At 43.8% G+C, this 23,056-nt stretch overlaps 1 protein-coding gene across 5 annotated transcripts in view; it reads left to right on the forward strand.

Moving 5' to 3' along the window:
• AMER1 (APC membrane recruitment protein 1) overlaps positions 1–23,056 on the forward strand; it is a 49,342-nt gene that overhangs the window by 21,040 nt on the left and 5,246 nt on the right. For 3 of the 5 annotated variants that reach the window (XM_070784315.1, XM_019955986.2, XM_019955987.2), the window contains one exon: positions 1–23,056. This exon is cut by the window's right edge and continues 5,246 nt beyond it. In XM_070784315.1, the coding sequence (XP_070640416.1) occupies positions 101–3,460 (3,360 nt within the window). In that variant the 5' untranslated portion in view covers positions 1–100 and the 3' untranslated portion in view covers positions 3,461–23,056. The other 2 variants (XR_002180249.2, XR_002180248.2) reach the window with 2 other exon arrangements.

Below are 23,056 nucleotides of genomic sequence, written 5' to 3' on the forward strand. Positions count from 1 at the left end.
CCCCAGCTGTGATGCTTCCTGACTGATGATGTTATAACAGTGCCGAGAAGCCAAAAGGCTGCATTTTTTAGCTGAATACACCTGAGTTTTCCCCACCATCATGGAGACCCGAAAGGATGAAGCTGCTCAGGCCAAGGGAACAACAGTCTCTATGGATACCCAGGATCAAGGGACAGAGAAAGGGGCCAAAAACAAGGCATCTGAGACAACAGAAAGGCCCACATCAGAGCCACCCTCATCTGGTCCAGGTAGGCTGAAGAAAACTGCCATGAAACTCTTTGGTGGCAAGAAGGGCATCTGTACCCTGCCTAGTTTCTTTGGAGGGGGACGAAGCAAAGGTTCTGGGAAAGGCAGTTCTAAGAAGGGTCTTAGCAAGAGCAAGACCCACGATGGCCTGAGTGAAGCAGTCCATGACCCTGAAGACATTGTCAGTGAAGGAACTGGCCTCTCCTTACCTTTGCCTGAGTCATCATGCCAACTTCCCAGCTCTCAGAGTGTCCATGGGTCTTTGGAGACAGACTCCAGATGCAAGAGGTCTGTGGCTGGAGCCACAGAGAAAGCTGGGGCTGAGAAGGCTCACTTTGTGCCCAAGCCAAAAAAAGGCCTGAAAGGTTTTTTCAGTAGTATCCGGCGTCACCGGAAGAGCAAGGTCTCTGGGGCTGAGCAAAGCAATCCAGGAGCCAAGGAGTCTGAGGGGGCCAGAGCAAGGCCTCATGAGTATGTGAGCTCAGCCCTTCTGTCCCACGCTGATGAGGTCCTCCAAGCCCCAAGAAAGGAAAATGCCAAATTTCAAGATGTCCCTGGGCCGAACATTCCTTCAATATCAGAGACTTCTCTGGCAGCCACTGAGAAAGCAGCCTTTAAAGATGCAGAAAAAACCTTGGAGGCCTTTGTCTCAGCATTCTTGCAGCCCAAACCTGCCCCTGAAGCCAGTGGCCCAGAGGAGTTCCATAGTCCAGAAACAGGGGAGAAGCTTGTGGCAGGAGAGGTAAATCCACCCAATGGCCCTTTAGGGGACCAGCTGAGCCTCCTCTTTGGGGATGTCACATCTCTGAAGAGTTTTGACTCACTGACAGGTTGTGGTGACATAATAGCAGAACAGGATATGGATAGTATGACAGATAGCATGGCCTCTGGAGGCCAGAGGGCCAACCGAGATGGAACCAAACGAAGTTCCTGCTTGGTGACCTACCAAGGAGGGGGCGAAGAGATGGCCTTGCCTGATGATGATGATGAGGAAGAAGAGGAAGAGGAGGTGGAATTAGAAGAGGGAGAAGAAGTCAAGGAGGAAGAAGATGATGATTTAGAGTATCTGTGGGCAAGTTCCCAGATGTACCCAAGGCCCATACTAAATCCAGGCTACCATCCCACAACATCCCCAGGCCATCTTGGCTACATGCTTCTTGACCCAGTTAGGTCTTATCCTGGCTCAGCCCCTGGGGAACTTTTGACTCCTCAGAGTGATCAGCAAGAGTCCGCCCCCAATAGTGATGAGGGTTATTATGACTCCACTACACCAGGACTTGAGGATGATTCAGGTGAGGCCCTGGGGCTTGTCCATAGGGATTGCTTGCCCCGAGACAGCTATAGTGGTGATGCCCTCTATGAGTTCTATGAGCCAGATGATAGTCTTGAGAACTCCCCACCTGGGGATGACTGCCTTTATGACCTCCATTGTCACAGCTCTGAGATGTTTGACCCCTTCTTGAACTTTGAGCCCTTTTCTTCCCCTCGGCCACCTGGGGCAATGGAGACAGAGGAAGAACGGCTAGTAGCCATCCAGAAACAGTTGCTATATTGGGAGCTTCAGCGGGAGCAGCGAGAGGCCCGGGAAGCATGTGCCCAAGAGGCTCACACCAGAGAGGCCCATGCTCGAGAGGCCCACACCCGAGAAGCTTATGTCAGAGAGGCCCGACCTCGAGAGGCCTACGCCAGGGAGGCCTGTGGCCAAGAGGTCTGTGGTCGAGAGCTTCAAGTCCGAGAGGCCCAGGTGCGGCAGGAGAAGCCCGTCATAGAGTATCAAATGAGGCCTTTAGGCCCATCAGTGATGGGTCTGGTGGAAGGGGCATCAGGGGCCTCTCAGACTTCCCACAGAGGAACCACATCAGCTTTCCCTGCCACTGCAAGCAGCGAGCCAGACTGGAGGGACTTCCGTCCTTTGGAGAAGCGTTTTGAGGGAACCTGCTCCAAGAAAGATCAAAGTACTTGCCTGATGCAACTCTTCCAGAGTGATGCTATGTTTGAGCCAGACATGCAAGAAGCAAATTTTGGAGGATCTCCCAGGAGGGCCTACCCTACTTATTCACCCCCTGAGGAGCCAGAGGAAGAGGATGTTGAGAAGGAAGGGAATGCTACAGTGAGTTTCTCTCAGGCCCTCGTGGAGTTCACCAGCAATGGGAACCTCTTCTCCAGCATGTCCTGCAGCTCTGACTCTGATTCGTCCTTTACTCAAAACCTTCCTGAGCTGCCTCCCATGGTGACCTTTGATATTGCTGATGTGGAACGGGATGGGGAAGGCAAGTGTGAAGAAAACCCTGAGTTCCACAATGATGAAGACCTTGCAGCCTCCTTGGAAGCTTTTGAACTGGGCTACTATCAGAAACATGCCTTCAACAACTACCGCAGCCGATTCTACCAAGGCCTACCCTGGGGTGTGAGCAGTCTCCCTCGATACTTGGGACTACCTGGCATGCACCCTCGTCCTCCACCTGCTGCCATGGCCCTCAGCAGGAGGAGCCGCTCCCTTGACACTGCTGAGACCCTGGAGCTGGAGCTCTCCAATTCTCACCTGACCCAAGGCTATATGGAGTCTGATGAGCTTCAGGCCCAGCAAGAAGATTCAGAAGAAGAAGAGGAGGAGGAAGAATGGGGCCGAGACAGTCCCCTATCTCTCTATACTGAACCTCCAGTAACCTATGACTGGCCTGCCTGGGCTCCCTGTCCTCTCCCAGTGGGGCCTGGCCATGCCTGGATAAGTCCTAGCCAGTTGGATGGGCCTTCTAGCCATCCATTTGGGCAGGCAGTCTGTTGCATATCTCCTTTCACCATGTCAATGTTGCTCTCAGTATCAGGGCCAGAGCCAAGAGCACCTGGGGAATCCAAGTCTCAGCTAGCTCGGCCTTCGCACCTACCCTTGCCCATGGGCCCTTGTTATAACCTCCAGCCAAAGGCCTCCCAGAGTGTGAGGGCCAGGCCTCAAGATGTGCTGCTGCCTGTTGATGAGCCCAGTTGTTCCTCCATTTCTGGAGGCTTCAGCCCTAGCCCTGTGCCCCAGGCCAAGCCTGTGGGCATTACTCATGGCATCCCTCAGCTGCCCAGGATCCGGCCTGAGCCCCCAGAGCCTCAGCCCATTCACTATGGGGCTTCCCGCCTTGACCTGTCAAAGGAGAAGGCTGAGCAAGGTGCCTCTCTCCCCACCAGCTGCTCCTCCACTGCTATGAATGGAAAACTAGCTGAGTAGTCATCATCAATTCTGGAGTGAGGGGCATGGGGCCTGAGCATGTGAATGGGGATCAGGGTTGGGCAGAGGGGTGGGGGTGGGGGTTACTGTTTAACTTGAAAATCCTTTTGGCCAAGGAAAGCTCCTATGAGTTTTCACCTTTGTTTTCCCACTTCCCTTCTGTGGCCACATTCAGCTCAAGTACATCTGCCCTGGGAGATTGCTGCTTCTGTGCTCCAATTTTTGTTTTTGGGTTTTTACCTTGTGACCCATGCAGGGTTAGAAATGCTCTAATTTTGTGCCTATTCCAATTGCCAAGGTAGTGATTTTATATATGTATAAAATCTCTGCCATTTTTCCATCCAGTAGATGAGCAGCCAAGTCTACACTGCCTCCCACTTGGGGACAAGGAGCTTGTTTGCTATTAGCAGTGTAAAATTATGGTACAAATCCTACCCACTCCCACTTCCTTTGGTCTTGGCATAGCTGCCACCATCACATCAGATAGTATAATCTAGTAGCCCCAGCTAGCTGTCCTCAGAGAGGATCAAGTAGCATGTGTCACACTGCCTGTTGCTATGGACTTAGGTATCATAACCAGCGAGGGTCTTTTAACCTGGCCTGCTATAGCTTGGGTTGAAGACAAAAATGCTAATTTCCTTAATGTAATGACCAAATTCATCTAGTTGCAAACAAGACAGGGTTATATTGTAGACACTACCATAGGTCTTGAGCTCCAGAATGATAGGATGTTTTTTCCTTCTTCGTTTCTTTAAGCTTGTGACAGCCTGAATTGCAGATGCTTTTGAATTTTGGTTCTTTTTTTTTTCTCCAAAGGAAATTTTCGTTATCTCATTACAAGGAACACATTCTTTTAATCGAGATACGGGAAGAGAAATGGCCTAAACTAGGCTCAGCTGTAGGGGATAGGATTTTTACAGGTTGCAGGAGAAGGATAGGAAAAGGAATTCATTCATTCTTTTCACAGAAGAGAGGATTTCATACATTGCAGAGCTCATGTCAACTCAGCTTCTTAAAAGGGAAAATTGCTTTCCCCCAAAGACAAAAACTTCCTTAAGCCTTGCCCACCCTTTCACTGGATGCTTTAAAAAGGCTTCATGCTAGCATTCCCAAGAGACAGGACACCAAGGGTATTTAGGTTACTGTTCCAGTTTTTCTAAAGAGCCTTCATTTTCCAATTAGCCAAGTTCTTAGTATCATCATAGGACTGGGCGTCTTGAGAGGAAAGACTGATCTGCCCTCAGTCTGCCAAGCTGAAGGACTCCGATTTGTGTGGTAATTGCAGCTCCTTATGGAAAGAATGGCACCCTTATTTCTGCATTCACACAGTTTTCATGTTAAACTAGCTTGGAAATATTGGTGAGGAAGAGTTGCTGTCAGGAAGACATTGCAACAGGCTAATCTTACCAGGCTCTATCTCTCATTAATCACCAATACGGAGGGGTCCTTTTAAATTTCACCATTGGAAATGGTATATGAAACTTTTTACCTAGGCATGTTGACCCAAATTATGATCCTTGCTCCCTTGATCCTGTCCCCATCCTCCACCCATCTCCATGCCTATTAAGAGGCAAACAGGGCTCTTGGTATTCCAGAAGAGATGCTGTTGCCTGCCACCTGAAGTTGAGATGACTTTGTGGGAAAACTGCCCCTTGGCCATGGGATGTGTGTGCTGGTCTTTGTCACCATTTTTCGGATTGGTGTTGGCCCAGTGCCCATCCCCACAAAAAGTACACCTGGATGGTAGAAGGTGTACCCCTGGAAGCACCACATGAATTTGCATGGCACCGACACCAGCACTCAAGGGATGACTTTGTCTGCATTGTGAAGAAATCTGTCAGTCATGAAGCTGGAGAATCAAAGAAGGTGAGAAAGGCCCTCCTCAACCCTAGCATAGCATTCCAAGAGAGAAGTGCCCCAATTCTGGCTTCTCACCAAAGTTGCCCTGGGAGGGTGGGACTAAAATTGGCCTGGCTGTTTGGCAGGAAGGAGACACTCACCAAATGCCTTTACAACAGAGGAACGCTCACCACTTGCCTCTTCTGTCTCTGCTTGTCCTTCAGGGCAGCACAAGCTCCTGTTTGTATGTAGACTGTGCCAACCACAGCAGGTAGTAGAACCATCACCAACCACCAGAGCCTGCTGGATCACCAACCTGTCTGAGAAGAGAAAAAGTAGGTGGTCAGCCTTTGGCCAAGGGCTGAGAGCTACAGTCTCTAACAAGAGGGCAGCAAGAGGTACCACCTCTGAAGAGGGCAGTCATAGCCCTGACACACATTGCTGGGCTTTGGAAGGTCTCATATCACAGTAAGTTTTAGGACTGAGCATCAGCTCATGCTTTGAACACTGCTGCCTGCAAGTCCTTTCACTGTCCTGGCCAGCCCAGAGATAGGATCCTCACCATCAGAAATAAGGCAGTCAGGGTGCATGGCTGCAGAAGCAGCCTCCTTTGAGTCTACTCTAGATCCAAGCAGTTCATTTCTGAATCCCAGCTGTGGCCTAGAAGAGGAAGGAGGACCAGCTGGAGACTTGTGTGGCAGCACAGGGTGACACTGGGAGAGCCAGCCAAGCTCTAGGCCTCTCCCCAAACATACACCAGTGTTTGCTTGGCTAACACCAAATATGTCCCAGACTACTAAATGTGTAGATGTTAAGTCCACAAATGAACACCATTTCAGCATTGCAAGGTCAATGTTTTTGGATGTGACTTCACAGGAAGGTACGACTTGAGAGAAGGTGACTGCTCTTAGCTATCCAGCAAGCAGGCTTATATATAGTGTCAGATAGCTCTGATCCTGAGAATTTCCAAATGAGACTGATCCTTAGGGGACCAATGACTGTGGATAGAGAAGACCACTTAGAATGTCTCTCCCAGGGCTGTCAGTTTCTCTGTTTTAACGTCTTCAAGGAAGCCCTGCCTTGGGGCTCTTTTAAGGCCTGCCCCAATCATCTGGACTCAACTTAGGCACCAGTCCACGAGCCTTCTGGGCCAAAGGCTTTGGTCAACACCAGTCTTTTCTCCCTCAATACTGTACCAAGGAGGGAAGTAGCTTCCCACACCCAAGGTGCATTCCCCTCATCCTGCTGCCAGTGACTTTCCTACCCTTGCCACTGCTACCACCCCACCTGCCCTCGGCCCTCAGGCCCAATTGCTAGAGGGAGACGGGGTTTAGCAGGGAGACTTCAAGTTTACCCATGTGTATGTTGCATCCAAGTTGTTTTTAATATATATATATATATATATATATATATATATATATATATATATATCTCAAAAGTCAATTATCTATTTTTGTATTGTTTGCATTTTATATTCATGGAAAACAATGTATCAATTGTTCTTTTCTGATATATTTTATTTTTAAGCGGTGCTGTTTACAGTTTTAGACAAAACGAAGATGACACAAAAATTGCTGCTGCTTGTGCAGAGGGCTGGTATCTCAATTGCCCAGGACCCTCGCTCTTTCCCCTCTCCCCATCACTGATGTATCGCACTGTCCATCCCCTCCCTCCATGATAGGGACAGCATAAGATGCCCAGGTATTAAGACAAATGCCAGGTGACTCAGGCATGTGGAACCTGATAGATAGCATGTCTTTTTATGGTTTTATTTTTTTCTTTCAGACTCACCTTTCCCTGTGTGTAGATCTTCTAGAAGTACTCATGTCTGTGTCTCTCTCCTCTTTATGTTTTCCACTCTAGTTTTGAAACCAGAATGCCCATGTTTTGCTATTTGTCATGTTGGGTTTCTCCAAAGAACATTTTGGGGGTATTCTCCACCCAGTAAGGAGGGCAGGAGATTTCTCAACTATTCCCCCTTTCCCCAAGAAGCTGGGGGAGACAAATGAAAGTGATGCTTGAACCATCAGGAATTAGCCATCTCATTGAGGAAACCCTTACATGGGACTTTCCAGGAGCTCAGTTGATTGTGACATTCACCCAGAAGAGACGTTGGGGAATTCCTTGATCCCTCTTGCTGCTTTGGGGGAATCTCTTCCTCTACCACCATTCCCACTCCCCTGCTGTGCTCCAGCTCACACATGGATGGAACTTTGGGGGAACAGTGACTATTAGGGTGATGGCTTGCTGGCCTGATTCCCTACTTTTCCATTATATAGTCACTCCAAAGAAGAAAATTCACATGGCATGTGTGTGTGTGAGGACTGGACCTACTGAGAGGCGGGGCTTTAATTATTATTCTTGTTACTATTGGTGCTTATTTTCCCTGATGTATATGGGGGTGGGGTGGGGTGGGGTGGGGTTGGGGGGAACCAAGAATGTATACTTAGGTCATGTTAAATAAAATGGCTGGGGGACAAAGGGAAGAAGTTGGAAACTGCAGTACATCCTTACCCCAGGTATAAGAGTTCTTTCTCTCCCAGTGAAAAATGGGAAGCATGGCCCCTGGATGTGCCCTAGCTTCCCCTTCCTTATCCCTGAGACATCATGGGATTGCCTGGATTGTGACCTCTCCAATCCTAGTTCTCATTGATGTCTGGATATCTTGATGCACTGCCTGTTTGTAACAACGAATATTTCTTTTACTGAATGTTAATAAACTGGGTTCAAGAGGGACCCCCGGTCACTAAAGCGCATTCTTGTGGTTTGTTCCACATCAGTATGCCTGTGACCCATGGTTGCTGGGTTTGCCCTTGAAGGGAAATGAAGAAAGCAAAGGGATGTGAGGCATCAACTAGCAAGGGGGAAAGAAGACAGAGCTGAAAGTAAAGGAAAATTTAACTTCAGTTCATCCAAACCATCCCCTGCATCTCAATCTGATGATGTAGTACTCTCCATCGTATTGTCCATGGCCTGAAACCTGCCAGGGAGCTGGCTAGCACTTCTGAAATTAACCTCAGTTCATGTAAATGTGTTAGCCTCCCCACCAGCTGGGAGGCAGAGGTGTGAACCTCTTACCCATGGCTCAAGCCAAAGGATACATTTCATGGTAAGACTCTCAGGCCAACCTGAAAAGAACAGCATCCTTAACTCAGGCCTATGGGCAGAGCTGCTGGCCAGGCTGCCCCACCTATTTAATTGTGGGGCTGAGTGGGGAGCATGTGGCTTCTGCCCTATTGCAAGTCATCTAATCTGTTGGCACCAGAGGTGTACCACAGCAATAACTCAGTCACCTAGGTCATATCCCGATTTCCAGGCCTTTTCTAGCCTAAGCAGTAATCACTCTCCCCCTTTCTATTGTGCCATCAACTAGGAGAAGGTGACTGTGTTAATGGCTCAGATTTCTCTAATCCAAACTCTTATCATTCGTCCCTGGTAAGCAAGGGTGTCTGGAGGACTAAAATAGCTGCTTGAATGTGCTGTGGATAGGGCTCCTAGGCTCCTTGGGGCCCCTTTTCAGACTAAGATGCTTATTGGCCCCCAGGACGTCATGAATCAAGCAAAGCCAAAATAGGCACAAATTAGCAAGAGAGAAAAAGGAACATTCTGGAAGGGAAGTTGATAATGATGTATAGAAATTGAATTCTCTGTCCTGGGCTCTCATTGAAGGAAGCATAGTTGCTCAGGGGACTTTTGGGGCAACAACTTCTGGAAAGGCCTTATTACATCCATGGGAAATTCATGGGGGTCAGGGAGGCTTAGATTTCTGCTGTAATTTTTGCCCCTCATTAATCAGTGAGGACTTGGGCAAATCCATTCTCCTTATGAGTCTCAGTTTCCCCAATAATAATATATGGGTGGCATGGGCATACATTAGGCTTCCCTGATGGCTCAGCAGGTAAAGAATCTTCATGCAATGCAGGAGATGAGAGTTTGATCCCTGGGTTGGAAAGATCTCCTGGGGGAGGAAATGGTAACCCACTCCAGTGTTCTTGCCTTGAGAATCCCCATGGACAGAGGAATCTGGCGGGCTACAGTCCAAAGTGTTGCAAATAGTTGGGCATGACTGAGTGACTAAGCACACACACACAGCACATGGGCATAGATTTGACTAGTTTCAATATGTAAGACAAGACTGGGCTAGGAGTGACCTATGGAATTTTGTCAACTACCTAAATCCAGCACTGCTGCTGCTGCTGCTGCTGCTGCTGCTAAGTCGCTTCAGTCGTGTCCGACTCTGTGTGACCCCATAGACGGCAGCCCACCAGGCTCCCCCATCCCTGGGATTCTCCAGGCAAGAACACTGGACTGGGTTGCCATTTCCTTCTCCAATGCATGAAAGTAAAAAGTGAAAGTGAAGTCACTCAGTCATGTCCGACTCTTAGCAACCCCATGGACTGCAGCCCATTAGGCTCCTCCGTCCATGGGGTTTTCCAGGCAAGAGTACTGGAGTGGGGTGCCATTGCCTTCTCCCAAATCCAGCACGTCCCACCCTATTCTAATTCAGCTGGACTTGGGGGGAGTTCTGTTGTGGTTCCCAGCATGACTGATGTATTAGACCTCTTCCTACTGTGACTAATGGCTACGTTCGCTGTGACCCTCTGGGGAGTCCTTAGCAATACTGGAGAGAGCCATTGGTGGAGGGAACCTCTAAAGACCTTTCTTAGATCATCAAGAAAACTGCCTTGGTCAGCTCTAGTGCTATTCTCTGGTCTGCTTGGGCACTGGGGTTGTGCATAGTGAATGGCCCTTCTTTGTTACTCATTTCTGTTTAGGGCAGATGGAAATCTGATAGACAAGAGACATTTGTGGAAGTCTTTTGGAGGATGCTGTAGACAAGCTGCTAGCTCTGTACTGCTTCTACCCTGACTGGATTCTGGGCCCCAGTGACTGTGCTCCTTTTCTCTCTGGATAATTCCTAGACTTTGGCCTGTATGGCTTTTGGGGGCCAAACCTAGCCAATAGGAACAAGTGGCCTGAGGTAGCACTTTCTAGTCTGCAAATTTCTTCTATCTCCATTATTTTCTAAAAGGCCCCTGAAGCAGTTGGGCAGAATGGATGACTTTATCCCAACTTTATAGATAAGGACATGGAGGCCATGAGAAGTGAAATGACTTGCTCATGGTGATCTAGAACATTGACTGCAAGTCAGAATGGGTAAGAGGATGTGCAGGCTGGGGTGAAAGATGTGGTGTGAGAGAATACTACTAATAATTTTCCAAGCACAAAATAAATAATATAATTGATATGTGCCAGGCACTAGACACTTTAACTGCATTATCTTGTGTAATGTTTACCTTAACTGTATGAGGTTGACATTATTGTATCTGCATTTTCAGATAAGAAAACAGAGCCTCAGAAAGTTTAAGACCCTTGCCAAAATTCACACAACCAGGTCATTAGACTTCAAATCTCCTGCTTTTTCTGTTGCACTTGTAGTGAAGCTGCTGTTTCGATGTACGATAAGGTGCTAGGAGTTGAATCTCAGCAGCAGGCCCAAAGTCAGAGCATGCTAAAGCTAAATTGGACCTCTGGCTGCCTCTTTATCCCACTGAGCCCAGCCAAGCTTCCCAGCTCCAAGCCCAGGTCAGAGGCCCTTGTGAGCCCAGGAAGCAACTACTTTTCCCCATTCCCACCTCTAGCCTTGGATCTCTGAGAATTGTTCCCAGCCAGGTGGGCCTATCCCTTCTCCCATTTAAACCTGCTAATAAGCAGCCTGGGGAAAAAAGATGACTAGCAGAGTGAATCAATAGATGTGAGCTTGGAGAACTGGCATCTGCCCACTCAGAACTTCACCATCAACTGGAGCATTTCCTCATGAAGAGTTAATTGCAAGTCACTTAACAGTCACAGTGAGAAACAGTCTCATTTTCTGGAAGAATAATTGCTGTCTGATGGGCTCTTGAAGGCTACTCACCTCTGTTCCTTCAGTTTCTCTCCTGCTTTTCCACTTCCTTCCTCTGGATGCCTGAACATATTTTCTCTCAGCCCATGGAGAACCTCATGAGATTTCCAATGGGCTCCTATGTAGAACCCAGTGCCAACAGGAAGTGGATGCTCTGTCCACAAATGCTGTGATTAAAATTAATATTTATGTCCTTCAAGAGGCAGAAAATGGAGTGGACATCCATGTCCATCCACAAACTCAGATGTGGGTGGGCAAGAAAATAATCCTTGTTTGTTTTATTTAAAGTAACTGAATTCTGACTCCAAACCTCCCATTCTAGCAGAGAAGCAGAAAATTCCATGTATTTCATGACTGGGGACCCACTTAAGGTTGGCACTGGAATCCAAGTGGTACTTGTATTACCCAGAAATTAAGGCAAAGGCAACTAATCTCTAATCTATTCCAGTCACCACTGATACCCTCATTTTCCATGCCTGCAGTGATGGAAGAGAAGCTGAGAGCCCCAAGGTCCTAGGTCCTGCCTCCCTCTGGGTACCTTAAAACCATCTCCTCCCCATCTTTGAGGCACTTCCCTAAGCCATTTTTATCCTTCTCTACCGCCCCAGACTTAGGAGCTCTCCATTCCTACGTGGGGCTGGGAGTGGGAGGGATCCCTCTTCAATTTTTTTTTCTTTCAGGACTTTTCCTTGTCCTTATATATCAATGGTGTTTTCATACTTTGATAAAAGAGTGATAGATTCAGTGATGTCAGCCTGCTTTGGCTTTCTACACCGTGAAATCCATCTTGCAAGAGGTCTTTTAAGGGCCAGGTTACCTCCATGTAGCAGGGGTAGGGTATGGGGTGTGGGGATATAGAGGGGCAGCAAATAAATAAACATGAATATTTCCAGAAATTACCCTGCCACAAAATACTGCTTTATTGAAGGAAAAAATTATTTCACTGTCCTACAATTTAGGACACCAAGATTTTAGTCCCTGTTCTACCTGCAATTGATGGAAACTTCATATCTCAGAGCCTCAGGTTCTTCATCCTTAAACGAGTTGGAGAACACAGAATCTCAGACTGTGGTCCTTTCCTCACCCTTTCCTTTTTGATGCTTAAATTCTTCCTATATCATCTGTCTTGCTCCTGCTCACCTCCACTAGCATAGATTCCTGGGGCAGTTTTAATGCCTAAGATGTCCCTATTTACGTTGAGCTGGAATAGGCCTAGCTTAGTCCCTGGGAGTCACACAGATCCTATTTGCTATCTACTCTCTTTGCCCCATAACAGTCCTTCCAGATCTGAAGGCAGAGATGGTATTCTTTGGTTCAACAAATGTTAAGTACCTATTCTAGGTGCTGTGGGTCCAGCAGTGAATAAGCAAGATTAAAAAAAAAATCCCTCTCCCCATCTCCCCACTTATGGGACTTACTTTTTTCTGCAGGTGGGCAGATAATGAAGCAAAATAAATAAAGTTATCATATGTCGGATGGTGATAGATACAATGGAGGGAAATAAAGGAAAGACAGGAGGTTCCAATTTAAAATAGAGTGGTCAAGAGAAGACTCACTGTGCAGGTCACATTTGAGAGAAGAACTGAAACTTCAAGGTAAGAGAAGATAATAAATACCAGGAACAAACATGAGTCCAGTGTACCTGAAGTGGAGTGAGTGAAGGGATGAGGTTACAGAGGTAATGTTGGAGTGAGGGAGATGAGAAGACTGTTGAAAAGACTTTGACTCCTGTCCTGAGTTAGAGGGGAGCAGAGAATGACATGGAGAAGGAAATGGCAACCCACTCCAGTGTTCTTGCCTGGAGAATCCCAGGGATGGGGGAGCCTGGTGGGCTGCCGTCTATGGGGTCACACAGAGTCAGACACGACTGAAGCAACTTAGCAGCAGCAGCAGAGAATGACATGGCCTGATACTTGTTATCTGGTGTTGTCTCTTTTCCAGGCAAAACAGTGTTACATCCTTCCAGTCTTTCCTCATATGTCCTTGGTCTAAGTCCCTTCCCCAGCCTTCTCAATCCATGCTGAAAGCACTCCACTATTAGTGGCCCTCTTCAAGTGTGGGTCTCAGAACAAGACTCTTTAGACAAATTCATCTAGGTCCTTTTTTATTATTCCTAAACACCTGCAAGAGGCTAAGTGGTATGAGTTTTCAGTCAAACAGACCTTGATTCTCTTTTTGGTTCCACGACCTACTTATGTGAGCTTGGATAAGTGAGAACTTCTCTAACCCTCAACTTCTTCATCTATAAAATGGAAGAAAGTGGAAGAAAGTGAAGTTGCTCAGTCGTGTCCGACTCTTTGTGACCCCATGGACTGTAGCCTACCAGGCTCCTCTCTCCATGGGGTTTTCCAGGCAATAGTACTGGAGTGGATTGCCATTTCCTTCTCCAGGGGATCTTACCAACCCAGAGATCGAATCTGGATCTCCCGCATTGTAGACAGGCACTTTACCATCTGAGCCACCAGGGAAGTCCATAAAATGGAAGAAATAATCTATATGTTGTAGGGATTAGCAATGATGTGTATAAAACTTCTCTATCCAGTGCCTGGCCCATGTGGGCCCTACCCAGATGATGGTCAATCTCAGTTGTCATTGTGGCCTGTACCCTTGGCACATAGGCAACCTCAATTTGGATCCTTGGTAGGTGTGGACCCTATAGTGATTGAGAATCTAGTCAACCTGGTCACCCTCTGTAAAGACCTAAGCTGCTCAAGAAATATGAGTATGGGCCTTTCATACTTCTCTTACTGAGTTTTGTGAGTGCCTGTTGGTGGCTAGACTTAAGCATCCCAGAAAAGCCAGAGCTGTCAGCATCCAGGATCAAGGTCCCATGTCCCACCCCAGGAAGATAGAATTGGATACTTCAAGGAGGATGAGTGACAAGTTTGTTTCTTTTATCAGAAATTGGAAATGCCTGGTGCCAGGAAACCTGTAGCAGGCTGTACCTGGAAGAGCATGCTAAGATCTGAGCTGTATAATTAAAATTATCATCTAAGTAAGGAGTTTAAGGTAGGCATGAGAAGCTCAGGTGCAAAGGGAGGAAGAAAGTGAGGAACAGTGGGACCAAACAGGTGAGCAGGAAGGAGATAACAATGGATGGTGCTTGGTGTCAAGGCTGAGCTTTTATGAGTTGTCAATAAATGTTTGTGTAGGCATGTGAACTGTATCTACACACAGAGTGCAAACAAAGGACTAACCAAAATACTTTCCTCAGGGTCCCTCCCTTGAGGGCTGCTTTCAGGCCTTAAAGCCAAGTATTTGTAGGATATCTATAATGCTACTTCTGGGGCTGAATTAGAGGTATGGCAGTCTGAAGGACCCTACTCACCTGGAAGTTGAAAAAAATGGCTTGGGACAGGCCTGTGCAGAGAGCAGCCAGAGTGTGTAACAGGCAAGTCCTTGAGATTCTGAATAGGTCTGTCAACAGCCCTGAGCATGTTTTCTCCCCTTCTAAATGGGGTCATTAATACCTATTGAGCCACTCTCTCCCACCAATCCTGTGCTTCAGCTGAGACTATCTTCATTTTTCCTACTGGAAAATGCATGCGTGCTAAGTTGCTTCAGTCATGTCTGACTCTTTGCGACCCTATAAACTGTAGCCCACCAGGCTCCTCTGTCCGTGGGGATTCTCCAGGCAAGAATACTGGAGTGGGTTGCCATGACCTTCTCCAGGGGATCTTCCCTACCCAGGGATTGAACTAGCCACTCTTATGTTTCCTACATTGGCAGGTGGGTTCTTTACCACTAGGGCCACCTGGGAATGCAGTAGATAGTAAATGTGAAGGTACTTTTAAAAAAGTTGTAAAAGGCTACAGAAATGCAAAATGGTAGTAGTATTCAAATGCTTTGGTACTGGTTGTCTGCCCTCTATGAGCTCATTTTTCTCACAAAGTCAGGGCCCTGTGAAAAGGCATTTATACCTACCAGTAGCCAGATCCCTTCTGCTAAAAATGGCATTCTATTAGGTTGAAGTACATGAATTATCCAGTCATTGGATACAGTGACTTAAGAGTCTTATTTTTGACATGTATGTGTGGGGCATATTTTTTTAATTGCGGTAACTAAAGGAATTCACTTTCTTAATGCTCCCAACCTCTCGATCTCAGTTTATCCCCAGCTTCCTCATTCAATAAGATAAGAATATGAATTCCTATCCTGTCTCCCTCCTGCCTTCCTCCTAAAATAGATATGCAAATTATTTGGAAAACTGTAAAGCAAAGTATCAAAATGGTTGTTATTACTGGCATTTTCTGTGCAATTTGGATTCTTCAGGAGAAGGCTTTATGTTCAAATTGACCATTACTGCCCTCATACTGAGATCCTTTACTAAATGTTATAAAGGGATATAGAGATAAAGCAGTGGTATGTTACAGCCAACTTATACCAACTCTTAAGAGCCAACTGTGCACGCACATCTCTTCCCAACTCCACATTCAGTGACATCACATGGTAGTGGTGGTTTAGTTGCTAAGTCGTGTCTGACTCTTGCAACTCCATGGACTGTAGCCTGCCAGGCTTATCTGTTCATGGGATTCTCCAGGCAAGAATACTGGAGGGGATTGCCATTTGCTTCTCCAGGGAATCTTCCCAACCCAGGAATCAAACCTGGGTCTCCTTCACTGCAGGCAGATTCTTTACCGACTGAGCTACGAGGGAAGACATCACATTGGTAGATGAAATTGGCAATGAGAGAGTAATTTCCTCTATGGAAATGGGCAAACACTACAAATACGAATTTTTTTTCAAAAATCTAGAATTGTTTCAATCATAAAGGATCTGCCAATTTAGCAGTGGTGTGTGTGTTTCCATGTATATATGTCTGACTGCACATGCGTACATACTGTGTGAAAGTGGTAAGGTAAGCAGGCACATGATTACAATAGATGAAAATACTAAGTTGAACCATGTAATACTGCTGTTTGTGCCAGTCAAAACTAGGTGAGTATTGGGAAATTCATATAGTTCAACCTAACAGAATGTCATCTTTAGCAGAGGGGAGTACTTGGAATGGAAAAGGTTTTACTGAGGCCCTTCAGATGACCTGAGGTTGAGCTGGAGTTAGGCCCCAGGGCTCTTAGTTCTTTGTCTTAACCCTAAAGGCTATGTTACCACTTTTTTTCCCTCTGATTCCTTACCAAAATGGACAAGGCTTTGACATGAGAAACACAGCACTGATGGGCTAAGATATCCACAGGTCTTTTGCCTCATCGCCTCCACTAAGTTAAAGGTCTGAATTCAGGTCCTTATATCCTTATGCTATAGCCTCATTATTCCACCACACACTTCTCTCTTCCTCACTCTTTCTCTTCACTCCACCCTCACCAGTCTGCCTGTGTCTTACACCCTAAGAGTGCTGGAAATTTGAGTATGTCCAAAAGAGAGCAAAGGAAAGTTATTATAACAGTTGGAAATAGGATCTATGAGGAAAGGTGAAAGGAAGTGTTCCTTGAGAACAGAAATGTGTCTGTCAACAGAATAATAGTCTTTACATATCAAAAGACTGATACACAGGTGATGCTATACTGCTTTTTTATGTTTCCCAAAGGCAGAAGAATTCAACATATCACTTAATGGCATTACCAGCCAGCCAGACTCCTAAAAAGAGTCATGTATACCTGTGGTGGATTCATTTTGATATTTGGCAAAACTAATACAATTATGTGAAGTTTAAAAATAAAATAAAATTAAAAAAAAAAAAAAGTCATTATTGACTCCTTTCTTTTGCTCAGTCACCATATCTAATAAGTCACTAAATTCTCTTGATTCTACCCACTAAATATCTCCTGTATCAATTACCTCCTTTCCATCTTGGCTGCCATGGTCCTAGGTCAGGCCTTCACCCACTCCTAGTCGCCATGAACTCCATTTATCTACTCTCAGCTACTGCCACTAGAACGTTCTTTAGAAATCACCAAACTACTCAGGTCATGCCTCTTGTGAAGTCACTATTGCCTATGAAATTAATACTGACTTCCTCAACTTGGCATTCAAAGACTTCTATCTTATTGCTCCAAACTTTATTATAGTCCTAACTCTCACCACTCTATATACTAGAGTGGTTTCCTCAATAGGCCCCATTGTTACCACCACAGGGTCTTTATACATGCTCTTCTTTCATACTAGACTTTCACCACCTTTACCCATTGAAATCCTTCTTATCCCTCATGACACTTCCTAAATGCTACCTCATCCTGATTTCCACATCATAGCAGGTTCATTTACTGTTCTGAACCCTATTCATTTGCCTCTTTGTATTGTTATTCAACTTAGTATAGTAGAGTAGCAGCTTTTAAGTAGGACTGCTTAGGTTTTAGTCCTGACTTTGCTAATTACTAGCCATGTGACCTCCTTGGTGGCTCAGATGGTAAAGAATCTGCCTGAAATGTGGACGACCCAGGTTTGATCCCTGGGTTGGGAAGATCTTCTGGAGAAAGGAACGGCAATCCACTCCAGTATTCTTGCCTGGTGAATTCCATGGACAGAGGAGCCTGGTGGGCTATAGTCCATGGGATCACAAAGAGTCGGACATGACTGAGTGACTGACACAGCTGTGTGACACTGAGCAAGTTGCCTAAATTTTCTTGCACATATTTAAAATGGGCAACTCATTAGTACCTCTTTCAGAAGGTGTTATAAAATTTTAAATACTTATTAACTTAAACTCATGATACTGTGAAAGTGCTGCACTCAATATGCCAGCAATATGCCAGCAAATTTGGAAACTGAATGCTTACTAACTATAAACTGAAACATAGTAAATAGTAAATGCTATTGTTATGTTTATATTCTTGTCTCATCTCTCTGACTAGCCTATTGTTCCTTAAGGGCAAAAGTAATACATTACTCTTCTTTATGACAGGTAGTAATGACTTTTTTTTTAATGTTTTATGGGTGTCTTCTGGACAAAGGAGCCTGGTGGGCTATAGTCCATGGAGTCACAGAGTTGGACACGACTGAGCAACTAACACACACTGGTCCAGATGTGCTTCACTTAAAATACAATGATAAATTCTGGAAATAACATAAGACATACCAGAGGAGAATGTGAAAAGTGGTAAGAAGAGGTGAACTGGTTAGGGATCATAGAATTGGAAGAATGTAGCACAACAGCAGAACATCATACATCCTCCCACCCATGAAAAAAGATGACATAGACCTGGCATTTCCTGACCCCAAACCTAACAACAGAAGGCTGCCAAGGAAGGTTTAAACTTCTCCCAGAAAGAATAGATATCCCTCTGACAACATCATGTGGTTCCAACAGCACCAGCAAAGAAGATTGATGGGGAGTCCAGCTGATAAAAAGCAGTAAAAGGAATCATTTTCCTTCTCTGCCAGGCCTCAGAGTCTACTATTAAGAGACATCAAGTAACTAGGTGATACCATCAAGGGATATCCTAGCAAAACAAATGGCCTAGCCTGGGATATGCTCCTCCTCCTTGCAGGACAATGACTATTTTCACCCAATCTAGGTTCACCAGGTAGCCTGGCCTGGGGGATTCTCTCTAACCCCCAGGCAGCAGCATCAGAAATAAATGGGAATTCCATCAGGACCAGATAGACCATGAAGACTAAAATAGTATGGTAAAGACCCAAAGAAAACTACTGTCAGTGCCACAGCTAACAAAAGTAGTCCAGGCTACTGTTAAACCTAAACAGGATGACTTCCTTCCAACATAAAACATTTATATAGAACTTAGAGTCTCCTAACACACTATACAAAATATCCATGATAAAATTTAAAAAATCACCTGTCATACAAGAGCCAGGAAAATCAAACTTTAAAGAGAAATGACAATCAACAGATGCCAACACTGAGATAAATCAGATGTTGGGAATTATGTGAAAAAGATTTTAAAGCAGCCATCATAAAAATGCTTCAGTAGCCAATAATAAATTCTCCTGAAGCAAATGAAAAATCAGAAAGTCTCAAGAATGAATTAGAAGTTATCAAAAAGAACCAAATAGAAATTTAAAAAAAATTAAAATGTGGGTAGGCTGACTCATTGAAAAAGACTCTGATGCTGGGAGGGATTGGGGGCAGGAGGAGAAGGGGACGACAGAGGATGAAATGGCTAGATAGCATCACTGACTCGATGGACGTGAGTCTGAGTGAACTCCGGGGGTTGGTGATGGACAGGGAGGCCTGGCGTGCTGCGATTCATGGTGTTGCAAAGAATCGGACACGACCGAGCGACTGAACTGAACTGAACTGAGGCTCAAAACTGAAGAAGATAACAGAATCAGTGAACTTGACAGTTTAGTGGCATTTATGCAGTCTGAACAACAGAGACAAAATAGGTTGAAAACAATGAGCAAAACCACAAAACTGGTGGGACTAAAAAAAAGATATAACATTTGTATCATTTGAGTCATGGAGAGAAAAGAGAGTGAAGGTGAAAGAGTATATGAAGAAATGATAGATGAAAACTTCCAAATTTTGATGAAAGGCATAAACTTACATATTCAAGAAACTGAATGAATACCAAATAAGATTTTCAAGCAATATAATTAAAACTTTGAAACTAAATAAAAGAAAAAAAACCTTGAAAGCAGCCATAGACAAACAATATATTGCTATAGGGGAAGAAGAATTTATTTTAAAATTTATTAAAGAAAGTCAGAATTTTATTCCATTTATTGTTTCTGGTTTTAGTAAATAAAAATTCAGTGGTTCAAAAATAATTCTTTTCATATTGAAATATGATTGAATTATTTATGTTTCAGGTATACTGCATATTGCTTTAGTATTTTTAGATTATGCTCCATTAAAAGATGTTACAAAATAATGTAAGCCCCTATGTCTCCCTGTGCTGCACAATATATCCTTGTTGCTTTTATATTTTATACATAGTAGTTTGTGTCTCATAACCCTGTACCACTATTATGCCCCTCTGCTCTTTGCTCTCCCCACTGGGAATCATTAGTTTCTTTTCTATATCAGTGAGTCTGTTTCTATTTTACTATTTATATCAGTTTTCTTTATTTTCTTAGATTCCACATATAAGTGATATCTATGACTTAAATCACTACCATTATATTTTCTAGGTCCATTCATGTTGTTGAAAATGGCAGAATTACATTCTTTAATATGGCTGAGCAATATTCCATCATATGTGTGTTAGTTGCTCAGTCGTTTCCGACTCATTTGCCACTCAATGGATTGTAGCCCACCAGCTCCTCTGTACATGAAATTCTCCAGGCAAAAATACTGGAGTGGGTTTCCATTCCCTTCTCCAGGGGATCTTCCTGACCCAGGGATCGAACCCATGTCTCCCATATTGCAGGCAGATTCTTTACCATCTGACCCACCAGGGAAGCCCATTGTATACATATGACATATCTGCTTTTTTTTTTTTTTTTTTTGGCCAAACTTTGATAATAGCCATTCTATCAGGTGTGAGGTGATATTTCATTGTGGTTTTAATTTGAATTTCTTTAATGGTTAATTATGTTGAACAGCTTTTCATATGCCTGTTAGCCATCTGTCACCTTTGGAAAAATGTCTACTCAAGTCGTCTCATTTTTTGATTGGATTTTTTTGGACGTTCAGTTGTATGAACCATTTATATATTTTGTATATTAGCCTTTTGGTAGTGATATCAATTGCAGATATTTCTTCCATTCCATATGTTGTCTTTTCATTTTGCCAATGGTTTCCTTTGCTGTGCAAAAGCCTTTAAGTTTAATTAGGTCCCATGTGTTTAATTTTGCTTTTATTTCTTTTGCCTGAGGCAGATTAAAAAAACGCTATGATTTATGTCAAAGAATGTTCTGCCTATGTTCTCTGCTAAGAATTTTAAGTTTTGTCTTTCAGTCTTTAATTCATTTGAGTTTATTTCTATGTAGTATAAGGAACTATGCTAATTTCATTCTTTTACATATAGTTGTCCAGTTTTCCTGGTACCACTTATTAAAGAGATTGTCTTTTCCCTGTTGTATATTCTTCCAAACTTTGTTATGGATTAATTGACCATAGTTGTGTGGATTTATTTCTGGGCTCTCTGTTCTGTCCTATTGTTCTATGTGTCTGTTTTTGACACCCCACTCCAGTACTCTTGCCTGGAAAATCCCATGGACGGAGGAGCTTGGTAAGCTGCAGTCCACGGGGTCGCTAAGAGTCAGACATGACTGAGTGACTTCACTTTCACTTTTCACTTTCATGCATTGGAGAAGGAAATGGCAACCCACTCCAGTGTTCTTGCCTGGAGAATCCCAGGGACGGGGGAGCCTGGTGGGCCGCCATCTATGGGGTCACACAGAGTCGGACATGACTGAAGTGACTTAGCAGCAGCTTTGTAATTCAGGGAAGGTGATACCTAGAGCTTTGTACTTTTTTACTTTTTTCTCAAAATTGCTTTGGCAATTTGGGGTCTTTCATGTAAAGACCTAAAATATAAATTTTAGAATTATTTGTTCCAGTTCTGTGAAAAATGTCATGGGTGTTTTGAGGAAATTACATTAAATTTATAGATTGCTTCGAGAAGTTTGGGCATTTTAGCAAAGTTAATCATTCTAATCCAAGAACACTGGATACCTTTCCATTTCTTTGTATAATCTTTAATTTCCTTCCTCAGTGTTTTATAGTTTTCAGAGTATAATTTTTCAACTTGTTAGTTAAGTTTATTCCAAGGAATTTTATTCTTTTTGATGTGATTTTTAAACAGGATTTTTTTTTTCCACTTTCTTATTCTGGTAGTTTATTATTAGTGTATAGAAAAGTAACAGATTTCTGTACTTTAATCTTGTCTCCTGAAACTTTGCTGAATTCATTTACTGGATCTAATAGTTACCTGGTAGAGACTTTAGGGTTTTCTATATAAAGTATCATGTAGATGACAGTAGTGACACTTTTACTTCTTCTCTCCCAGTTTGGATACCATCTATTTCCTTTTATTGTCTGAATGCAATGGCTAAGACTTCTGATGCTATGTTAAATAGAAGTGATGAGAGTGGCCATCCTTGTTTCTCTTTTCTCAATTTTCTTTATAATTTTTGCGACATTGTTTTTGTTTGTTTGTTTGTTTTCTCTCTTTATGTTTCTTCTTCCTTTTTTTAACATTGTATTTTTGAAATTCCAAACTCTACTCTTTTCTCAATTTAGAGGAAAGACTTTGAAATTTTCACCACTGAGTATGATGTTAACTGTGGATTTGTCATAAATGGCCTAGCTAATGTTTGAGATATGTTCCCTCTATATTAACTTTGATAAGAGTTTTTTTTTTAATCATGAATGAATATTGAATTTTCTCAAATGCTTTTTCTGCATCTGTTGAGATGATCATGTAATTTGTATTCTTCCTTTTATTGCGGTGATGTGTTACATTGACTGATGACTATTGAATCATCCTTGAGTCCCTGGAATAAATCCCACTTGATCATGATGTATGACTATTTTATATATTGTTGGATTCATTTGGTTAATATTTGGGGGGGGGGGATTTTGTTTGTCTCTTCATCAAAGATATTGCCTGAAGTTTTCTTCTTCTTTTTTTTTTTAAATTATGTCTTTGTCTGATTTTGTTATCAGAGTAGTGGTGATCTCATAGAATGAACTTAGGATTGGTCCATCCTCTTCAATTGTTTAAAATAGCTTTAGAAAGATAGGTATTATTTCTACATTCTATGTTTGGTAGTATTCCCCTGTGAAGCCCTCTGGTCCTGGAGTTTGGATGCTGGGAGTTTTGTTTATTTATTTTTTTTTATTACAAATTCAATTTAACTTCTAGTTTTGATCTTTTCAAATTACCTGTTTCTTCTTGTCAGGTGTATGATCCTAGAAATGTGTCCATTTCTTCTAGGTTGTTCAATTTGTTGTCATATAGTTCATAGTATTCTCTTATAATTTCTTG

The sequence above is a fragment of the Bos indicus genome, chromosome X, assembly GCF_029378745.1.
Source record: "Bos indicus isolate NIAB-ARS_2022 breed Sahiwal x Tharparkar chromosome X, NIAB-ARS_B.indTharparkar_mat_pri_1.0, whole genome shotgun sequence".
Taxonomy (NCBI): Eukaryota; Metazoa; Chordata; class Mammalia; order Artiodactyla; family Bovidae; genus Bos; species Bos indicus.